The sequence below is a fragment of the Stenella coeruleoalba genome, assembly GCF_951394435.1.
Source record: "Stenella coeruleoalba genome assembly, chromosome: 3".
In the NCBI taxonomy this organism is placed as follows: Eukaryota; Metazoa; Chordata; class Mammalia; order Artiodactyla; family Delphinidae; genus Stenella; species Stenella coeruleoalba.
Genome location: NC_137148.1, coordinates 132312867 through 132323476, shown reverse-complemented (window position 1 = coordinate 132323476; position 10610 = coordinate 132312867). Strand labels below are relative to the sequence as shown.

The window sequence follows — 10610 nt, the reverse complement described above, 5'->3', positions numbered from 1 at the left end:
GGTGGACGTTATCGGATCCTCAGATAATTGGTATACAAATACTGACTTGATTTTGATGATATTAAATACTTATTAATTTATTTTAAAATGAGACAATAGTTCTCTGGTTCCACAAACAAACAAAACGAGTCCTTACTTTTTAGAAATGCTTGATGAACTGAAATAATGTCTATCGGTAGATAATTGTTGAAGTTGGGCGATGAATACACTATTCTCTCTACTTTCCTGTATGTTTGGGAAGTCTCCGTAATTAGTTTAAAAAAAATCAAATAATCTTAAAGAGTTAAAGTTGAGAACGTTTATCAGAATAACAACCTTATTTTTGTAAGCGCAACATGCTCTTGGAAGATTCCCATAAATTTAGAAATGTGTAACATTTCTTACGAAAATAACCTCCAAAAGAATTAAGTGTACCTTTTTTTTTACACTTGTAATTTGTTGCCTGGAAATAGAATCTGAATTCGTAAATGAAAATAAAAGTGAATAGATGGTAAAAAAAAAATGCAAAGTAAGAATATATTATTGATTCTCAATCATGTTCACAAGTACTTCCAGCTTACAAAATACTTAAACAGCGTATAGAGTCCAACCTCATATTTTTTAATGTTATTTTTGACAGTGGGGCTACAGTCGATATCATTTCTAAAAATATCTGCTTACTGTATTGTCTAACGTTTACGTAAGACGTATGGATGCCTCAATTTTAAGCGTTGAAAAAAAAAAGAAAAAGAAAGGAACGAGCTACCAGCTGCTGCTTTTATTGATACAAAGTACAGAAATCCTCCGCGGCTGCAAAAGCCGCAGCCGCAGCCAAATTGCCAGAAGGCGGCAGGCTGCTCGGGGTCGGTGAGGGGGTGGGGGTTGGGGAGGGGGGCGTGCGCAGGCGCAATAGCAAGCCATCGGTCAGAGGCGGGCCTAGAGCCTCGGTTAAAGGACAGCTATTTCAGCCAATCAAGGGACAGCGTCAGAGGCTTCTTCCTGGAAGAGGAGGTTGGAAGTTGGGTCTCGGCGGTGGTGGAGAAGGCAGCTACCAGTGTAAACCCGGGGCTGAGGTGAGTGGGCGGCGACGGTTTGGTGCCCGTTCAGTGTGCATTTCTTCTTCCGGACCCCGCGACTTCCTCCGGGCGGGCTGGGAATGGGGGAGGCCTGGTGCAGCGTACGCTCGCCCGCTTTCCTTTCCCGCGCCGCTCGGGGAGCGCGGCCTCCCCGCCGCTCGCTGAGCCCCGGGGTGAACCGCTCGGCGGAAGGTGCCTTCCTTGCGGCGGGCTCTGGGCTTCCTTCGAGTGGGGAGGCCGAGCCCGGCCAGAGGTTGGCAGACCTCAGTTCTAGTCTCTCGCGGCTGGTTTGCTAAAGTGGGTGGCCTCGGCGAGTCCTTTGGCCTCTCCAGCCTTACGGGATAACCAGCCTTGCTCTTCCTCCTCAGGGAGCAGTCCTGAAATCAGAAGAATTAATGGGAGGCGGGGAAGGAGGTAGATGCCAAGCCTAATCATTAGATCATCTGGAGAGGTTTTAAAAACAACATACCAGCGGCCCCATTCACAGTAGACAAAACGAGTCAAAAGTCTGGGGATGGGACCCTAGAATACCTTTCTTTTTTTGGTGAAATACCGCAGAACGGAACAAACACTAGAAGATGGATCTTGAGTCTGATAACCGGCTATGATGCCTGGCGCTTGTTTTACTAAAAACCTCCATCGCCTTTGACAAGTTTAGTCTAGAGAAGTGATAGGGAGATAAGCAGGATTTCTGTAATACGTCAGTTTCCTTTTGTACTGTTAGATGCTTCATAGTTTACTGATTTAAGGGAACTTGTACTGTGTACAAGAACCAAGGTTAAGAATTCCTGCAGTGCCATTTACTAGCCTTCTGATCTGGTTGCAGACACTTCCCCTTGGTGAGACAGACTTGGGATCCTCATCTCTAAAATGAAATTGAAAATACTACTTAACTCATAGAATTGGTTTGAAGATTAAGAGAGGATGTGAAACAATGGTACCTGTCACTTACTTGCCCTTTGGGGATTGGCAGCTAAAGTAGAGGATTACACATGGTGCTGGGAGGCACAAAACTGGGCTTCCAATCTAAAAAGGCTTGAGTGGGGTGAAACCTGGGCTGTCTGAAATTTATTTTGAAGTACCAGATCATTGCTAATTCTCTGATTTTGGTAATTATGTGGTCATAAGAGAACATTCTTATTTGGGGGATACCCACTGAAGTATTTGCGGGTGCGGAGATGAGAGACCAATAAGGCAAATGAGGGAAAATGTTAACATTTGGAGAGTCTGAGTGAAGAATATGGAATATTCTTTATACTATTCATACAGCTTTTCTATAAGTCTGAATTGATGTTTTTGGAAGTTTTAAAAAGTTGATTATAACTATTTGCAACTCGTGTGTTGTAAATAAATGAAATGGTACACAGTATTTATAACCCTCCATCCCATGCACTTTCACCTCTTTTTTCTTAATGGCTGTGTTGTGTGTATATATAGACACTTTATCCAGCCCTCATATTGATGAAATTATGGGCTGTTTCCAGCTTTTCCTGCTCTTTTCAAACAATGTTGCGTTAAACATCCTTAAACACACTTTTGAGTACTTGTACCAATATTTTTGTAGGATAAATTTCTAGAAGTAGAATTGTTGGGTCACACAACATTGTTGATCAACTATACTCCAGTATAAAATAAAAATTGAAAAAAAAGAATTGTTGGGTCAAAGAATATCAGCATTAAAAGTTTTGATACTGTCAGGTCAAATTCCAAGTAAACATATTCGTTTCCTTTCCTGTCAGTTGTGTCTGAGGATTCCCCATATTCTCTTGGCGGTACTGGCCTGCCACCTGAGAGTGTTATGTGGCGGCTGTCATGGTGGCTTCTGTGAGAGCTGCGGGGAATGGATGCTCTCCACCGCAGTAGGCTTCCCTGCAGGGCCAGAGGAGCTAAGAGCCTGCTTCTAAAATTGGGATGGCCACTCTGAAGAAACTGAGAGGAAGGAGAGTGTGACCTGTGCTGGAATCCAGGGCTTGCCACATAGAAGGTGTTCTAACATTTGTCAGATGATGGAGTATGTGAAATCTTGATAGTCTGTTAGATGAAAAGAATCCTTTTTAAAATTTGCTTTTAACAGTGTGTTTGTCTGAATATTTTCCTGCCTTTATTCAGCATTTGCATTTTTCTCATCATCTTTTGCCTATTTTTCTATTATTTTTTAAAAAATATATAAGTTTAAAAAAAAACTCTTTCAGTGGATCTTTATTGAGGATTTAGCACCTTCTAGGCATTGTTTAAGGTGCTGGAGGTAGAGTTGTGAGTAAGACAGGCAACTGCTGAAGTCATAGTGCTTTTCTTGTGGGGATGGAATCAGAAAATATGTTTTAAAAAAATCAAAATTAAATTTCTAATATTTGCCCTTGTTAGCTTGCAGGCATTCTTCTCCCAGAAAAATGGGATTGTCTTTTAATTTTGCTTATGATATATTTTCCTATATGGAATTTTTAGATTTATCTTTGGTAGTCAGATCTGTTGGTCTTTTGTAGTAACCTTAAAACATGTAGTTAGCTATTTGTCTGTTTTCCTTTATAGATTGTAAGCAACGCAAGGATGGAGGCCATGTTTATCCTTGAAAGATAGTATGATGTAGTGTTTGAGATCTTTAGGCTCTGGCTCCTTCCTTTACTCTGTGACTTTACGCAAGTGGATCAACTTTTGTGAGCCACGGTGATGGTGATCTCATCTCTGAAATGGAAAGAGCACCTTTCTTTTCTCAGATTTCTCGCAACCATGAGAAAAGTATTTAGCACAGTGTCTGGCACATACTATGTACTCAAGTGTTGTCTGTCATTATAATCATCATTGCCGTATATTAGACAAAGAGTAAATATTTGAAAGAGTAAATAAACATTAAAGATGTTTATACCTACTTCCAAATTCCCATTGATTTGAAGCCTTCTTGAAATGAATGGAGCTACCAACAAATACTAGAAGACAATATGCTAGGATGTAAGGGGGAAGGAATGTGGTATGAGAATTAGGCTGGCTATTATATAGAAGAACTGTAGTGAAATCAAAAAGATCCCTGGGAAGCCATTGTATTCCAGGTAAGAGGGAATGGTGTCTTGATCAGAACTGATGAACTTGAGATAGTGAGATAGCGAAGTTTTGGGACTTGATAAATTTGGCAGTGATGGTGAGGAGAGGAGATTGGTAAAAAAGGAGAATTAAGATAACCGTTAGGTTTCTGGCTTGAAATACTAGGTGGATAATGGGGACATTTTACTGAAACAGGAAAGAGTAGAAGCTATGAGAGGAACAGGTTTAGGGTATGTGTATTTATGGTAGATGGACTCAAAAGAACTTTCTTTTTTTCTTTTTTTTTTTTTTAAGTTTGAATGCCCTGTGAGACATCCAGGAGCAGCCCAGACGCAGTCTGGACTGGAGATAAAAAGTCAAGAGTCAAGAAAAGAAAGACAAATACTATATCACTTATATGTGGAATCTAAAAATAATACAAACGAATCTATGTACAAAACAGACTCACAGACAGAAAACAAACTTATGGTTGCCAAAGGGGAGAGGGAGAGAGAGAGGGGCAAATTAGGAGTATGGGATTAACGGACAAACTACTATACATAACATAGGTAAGCAACAAGGATTTACTGTATAGCACAGGGAATTATATTCAATGTCTTGTAATAACCTATAATGGAATATAATCTGAAAAAAATAACTGAATCACTTTTCTGTACACCTGAAACTAACACAATATTGTAAATCAAGTATACTTAAATTAAAAAAAAAAGTCAAGAGTCATAAATATAGACCAGGGTTTCTCCACTTTGGCACAATCTGTTGACATTTCGGGCTGGATAATTCTTTGTTGCTGTGCATTGTATGTTTATAGCATCCCCAGCCTTTACTCATTAGAAGCCAGTAGCACCCCCTCCCTGGTTGTGGCAACTAAAGGTGTCTCCAGACCTTGCATATATCTTCTGGTTGGCAAAATGACACCTGGTTGAGAACCACGGATAGAAATGGTATTAAAAGCTATGGAATTGACTGAGAGCATCCCAGGGAGAACATAAAACAGAGGCCTAAAACTAGTGGCCAGCAGACCACAAAGATTGTTGGAGATAAATATTTTTTGACCTCACAGTATTTGACAATTTCTGCAATTAATTGCCAGTATTTTTAAAAATTGAGAAATTTCACATAAAAATCTGGATTTTTTTTGCCCTTGAAAAGTCAAGACAACGGAACAATGAATCTTCATTCGCACATGAATGCTAGTGGCTGGAGGCTTTGAGGTCTGGCTTGGAGATGCTCAGTTCTCCTTCGCTCTTTATGTTGCCTGCCTTTTCCCTTTGGGTTTTGAGTTTGTGAGTCTCTGAGGCATGCCAGCATTAAAATTTGGCTAGAGAAGGAGGGGCAGTAAAGGAGACTGAGAGGCAGCGGCCAGTGTGGTAGGAGGAAGACGTAAATGTAGCATCACAGAAGCTGAGGGAGAAGGGGAGTGTGTTGAAAAGGAAGAAAATGCTGCTGAGAGATTAAGATCAGCTTAGAAAAATGTCCATTGGATTTGGTCATGTGGTGGTTGTTGATGGCCATGATGAGCAGTTTTTGTGGAGGTAGGAGGTTGACGCCAGATTGGATAGTGACAAAAATGAATGTGCAGAAGGCTAGTAAAGCAGTGAAGTGTGGGTTGATAGAGTAACTCATCATGCCCATGGCCACTGACAGACTGATTCTCAGCAGCAGCCAGTTCACTGCTGTGGGTTGGTGGAAACTCAGGGCTGTCCCACAGCTGCCCTTATTACCTCACAAATTCCAAGTATAAAACTGCCTCCAGGGTATTACTTGCTATCTCTCATGTTGGATGGTGTTATGTTATATCTTGAAAATCTGGTAAGATCCATCTAAGTGAGCACTCGGGATATTCTCATTTTATGATATACCTAAGCTTCACATGGAGTAGATGGAGGTTATTGTGGCTATTGAAGGTATAGTTGAATTTGAAATTTCTGTAGTAGATGTAGAAAAGTTAATGAGTCTATAAAAAATTGTAGAGTATATTGTAGGAAAAAAGGGAATGGATGATGTGAGTTTGTCTGGAATATAGTAATTTTAATTTTGTCAGAGTGTTCCTTAGTTATAAGTGTTTGCTGTTGGAGATCAATCTATAATATAAAACGAGTGATTGTAACGTGAGATGGGAAGGCAGCATGTGTAGTTTGGCTGTAGGGAGGGTAGAGAAGTGAGGCATAACTGGTGAGGGGTGTGGAATCCAGATGATTTAATTTATAGATGAAAATACAGTTGATCCTTGAACAACTGGGAGGTTAGGGGCGCCCACCCTCTGTGCAGTTGAAAATCTGAGTATAACTAAGAGTTGACCTTTCGTATCTGCAGTTCCTTCATATTTGCGGTTCTGCATCTGAGGGTTCAACCAACCATGGATCTTGTAGTACTCTAGTATTTACTATTGAAAAAAATCCACATGCAAGTGGACCCGTGCAAGTTCAAACCTGTGTTGCTCAGGGGTCAAGTGTATACTACAGTATATTTTTTGTGCCAATGAAAGTATTAAGTAGAGCAGGAAAAATACGATGATTGAGTATATATTGCTAATTAGAAAAGGATGCAGCCTTTCCCTGTTGTAAATGTTAGTTTTAGAGACCAGGGAGATCATTTTGTCCTGGGTGCCAAACTGCCAGGGGAGAAAAAGTAAAATGTTCTGTCATTAGTCGCTGAATGTGACAGGTTTGTTTTGTAGCTCCACTCTCAATCTTTGGTCTATTTCTGTGTGTGTGTGTGTGATTTTTTTTTTTTCTTATTTTTTGTCTGATGGTCCATTTCTGTAGGTTCTTGATCTTCCACAATGGGTGAGCCACAGCAAGTAAGCGCCCTCCCACCCCCTCCGATGCAGTACATCAAGGAGTATACAGATGAAAATATTCAGGAAGGCCTCGCTCCCAAGCCTCCACCTCCAATAAAGGACAGTTATATGATGTTCGGCAACCAGTTCCAGTGTGATGACCTTATCATCCGCCCTTTAGAAAGTCAGGGTATCGAACGGCTTCATCCTATGCAGTTTGATCACAAGAAAGAACTGAGAAAACTCAATATGTCTATCCTTATTAATTTCTTAGACCTCTTAGATATCTTGATAAGGAGCCCTGGGAGTATAAAACGGGAAGAGAAGCTAGAAGATCTTAAGCTGCTTTTTGTACATGTGCATCATCTCATAAATGAATACCGACCCCACCAAGCAAGAGAGACCTTGAGAGTCATGATGGAGGTGCAGAAACGTCAACGCCTTGAGACAGCTGAGAGATTTCAGAAGCATCTGGAACGAGTCATTGAGATGATTCAGAATTGCTTGGCTTCTTTGCCTGATGATTTGCCCCATTCGGAAGCAGGGCTGAGAGTAAAAACTGAACCAATGGATGCTGATGATAGCAACAATTGTGCTGGACAGGATGAACAACAAAGAGAAAATTCAGGTCATAGGAGAGATCAGATTATAGAGAAAGATGCTGCTTTGTGTGTCCTAATTGACGAAATGAATGAAAGACCGTGAAGGATGTTTGTTTTTCTTCTTTTTTTTTTTCCGTTTCAGTAAATAGCATATATATTAGTTAATTCACTTTTAGAGCACCTCAAAAGAGAGAGCACTAGAAGTCTTGCAAGCAGCTTGACTCTCCAACTTTCTCAATTGTTAGACGTCACAGGCAGTTTATGTCATTTCACTTTATGGCAAGCCTAGGTAAATGAGTACGCCTACATTAAGAGTAATCACCTTAATAAAAGCAGTGTTTGCCTCTATTGTGTGGAACATCCCTGTTTTCAGAGTTGCAGTAAACTTTGAAGATATCCTCAGTAATAGTGGGTTTTCATCCCTGAAAAGTAGATTTGTCATTGCTTTAAGAATGATAGATAATAAAGGATATCAAACTTTATAAATATGAAATTATGAAATCCTTAGATTTATTTCACTTAAAAATTTGGTTAATCTCTAAAAAAGAATAGTGTAACATGTTAAAAGAGAGGAACCCTGGAGAGTTATAAAACAGCAGTTTATTTTTCCTCTGGGCTGCTCCTGCAACAGTCTGTCTCAGCCTCTTGTCCCTATCCTGGATGGGTCCCAGAGCTTTTTTACAGTCACTAAGAAGTCCTTTGATCACTTTTAGTCACATTCATTATAATAATTAAAATGTCTGTGTAATTACCTATACATTTCCTAAACTCAGACTTGCTTAAGGCTGGAAGCCTGCCCTGGGAAGGGGCTTTGGTGGCAGAGACTGCTGGATGTCCACCGAGATTCTTGCTCGCCTGAGATATGCTGCCCTGCTAGGGACTATGTTCCCCCATTCCTCTTGCATCTCTGTGAGGCCATGTAACTGAGTTCTTACCAGTGGAATGTGGTGTAAAAATCCAGGCCTGCCCCATAAAAATTTCTTATCTGCTGGTTTGATGGTCACACCCAGGAAAACTTTGGAAGCCACTTGAAGATGGCAAAAGTTCAATCATTTTGGGTCCTTGAAAGCCTGAAGACTAGGCCCTCCTTTCATTAACTCCACCCTCTCCCAGTCCCCATCCCCACCCCCACTGATGTGACTTCACCACATGAATAAGAAGTCAACCTGTTTTGAGCACTGAGATTTCATTTCTGCACCTTCTCTTTTCTGTTCTCCAGCCTCTCTTCCGGCAAAATCTTGATGGACGAGTCTGCCTTGTATCTGAGGGTGGCTGCCAGCCTTTCTCTTAATAAAGGCCAGTGGTTCTCAAAGCGTAGTCCTGGACCAGCAGCATTGGTATCACTTGGGGACTGGTTAGAACTGCAAATTCTCAGGTGCACCCCAGACATCTTAAATCGAACTCTAGGGGTGGGGCTCAACAAACTGTGGTTTAAAGAGCCCTCAGGTGATTCCCATGCAGGCTCAAGATTGAGAATCACTGATAATGGTAAGGCCTTTTGCCAGATAAGCTGGCAAAGTCCAGTTTAAAGTGGCCACAGGCCAGTTCTATATGTGAAACATTCATGCATCCTTATCTTTAAAAATCTGGGGAGTGTAGGCTGTTTCCAAGTAGACAGCCCCTCTGTTAGGCACTTAGTTGGCAAGTCTCATTTGTTTTTTCCTGATATGTGTTTGGTATAGAGTTTTGGACTCCAGAGACTTCAGGAGACACAGTCCAGGCTCTCTCGAGCTTAAATTAAAGGGGGAGGGGAACCCCCTCATCTCCCGGTGGCGGGGCAAGGTAGACATTGCTCAACACTTGAGCGACTCCGCAAAGGAATCTCCTTTGTAAAGGAGACCTCAATCTTTTTACAACCTTGAGGAGGGTGCTGGGCTAAGAGGTACAAAACCAATTTTTGGCTGCCTTACAATTCGTTGCATGGAAAAAACTAACTGAATCACATTATCACATCCTTAAGAGAGTCACGACATCATTTGTATATAATGTGTGTTTGTTGGAGAGAAGGATTAAGAGATTAAAACTTCACGTGGAATCTTAAATTCTGATCTTGGGAGGACCCGATCTTGTAGGTCTGTGGGTGGGACCTGGCATAAACTCTAAAGAATTCTGACGTGAACTCCTGGTATTATAATGGGTTGAAGGAGCACTAGTGGTCTGATAGTTGTTACAAATTTCAAAGTTTATATAGAGATTCAGTCTATGAGGATGAAAATACATCTCTGCACACCTGGTCATAATGAATATTCCTGATAGATTGATTCCTCAAAGTGAAATATCTGGAAGAATAACCTGGGCAACTCTTGAGATTACCAATGCCTGGGCCCCAGACCACCAGGATTCTGGTTTCATTGTTCTGGACTGGGGCCCTGGTATTGGTTTTAAGAAATCTGTAGATGGCTCTACTGTGCAGTAGGATAAAGGAGGATTACATTAGTCAGTACTCTCTATTGAACTAGTTTAAGCAAAAGATGAATTTGTTGAAAGGATACTGTGTTACATAAGTTAAACATCCAAACCATGAAGGACTGGGAGGGTCTCTAGGGCAACTGGGACTCAAACCTGATCCAGAACCCTCTGTCTCTCCTTTCTGGCTTTTCTGTTAGCTTCATTCTCTACAAACCAAATTCTTTGATGGTATGGGTGCAGAACATGGCTGCTAACGATTCCCAAGTGTTAGGTCTTTCTATACCACTCTCTGGGAGTTGTCTCTCAAAAACGAAAAAAAAAAAAAAAAAAGGTGAAAGGCTAATTAACCAGTTCAGAGGGAGGAGTTAGGGGTGGCATACCTGATTCCAACTGGGCCATTCAGCTGGGGGCAGATTCTGTAAGAATCTGACAGACCCCAGCATGTCAGTGTGTGGGGGGAGGAGGTCCACCCCTCCCTTTAAGTTCATTTATTCCTTGCATTCATTTAGTGGATATTGTGTTCCTCTCTATTCCTGATACTGGTTTAGTTGCTGGGGGTATGAGGAATGGGAAGGAAAATGGAAGAAAGATAAACAGGAAAACAAATAGGTTAATTTTTGAAGGTATAAGTTCTTGCTTTAACCATTCAGCCATTATAACAGAAGAATCTTGCTTCCAATTATATTCCTATTTCCTGCTCAAAATGCCTTGTCCACATTATCTTCT

At 41.0% G+C, this 10610-nt stretch overlaps 1 protein-coding gene across 1 annotated transcript; it reads left to right on the top strand.

The window, feature by feature from the left end:
* Positions 1-967: 967 nt before the first annotated feature.
* MED7 (mediator complex subunit 7) lies at positions 968-7950 on the top strand. Its single transcript, XM_079916841.1, has 2 exons — positions 968-1052; positions 6860-7950. Exon 2 carries the CDS (start codon positions 6877-6879, stop codon positions 7576-7578), a length of 702 nt encoding a protein of 233 aa, XP_079772967.1. The 5' UTR covers positions 968-1052; positions 6860-6876; the 3' UTR covers positions 7579-7950.
* The last annotated feature ends 2660 nt before the right edge of the window (positions 7951-10610 follow it).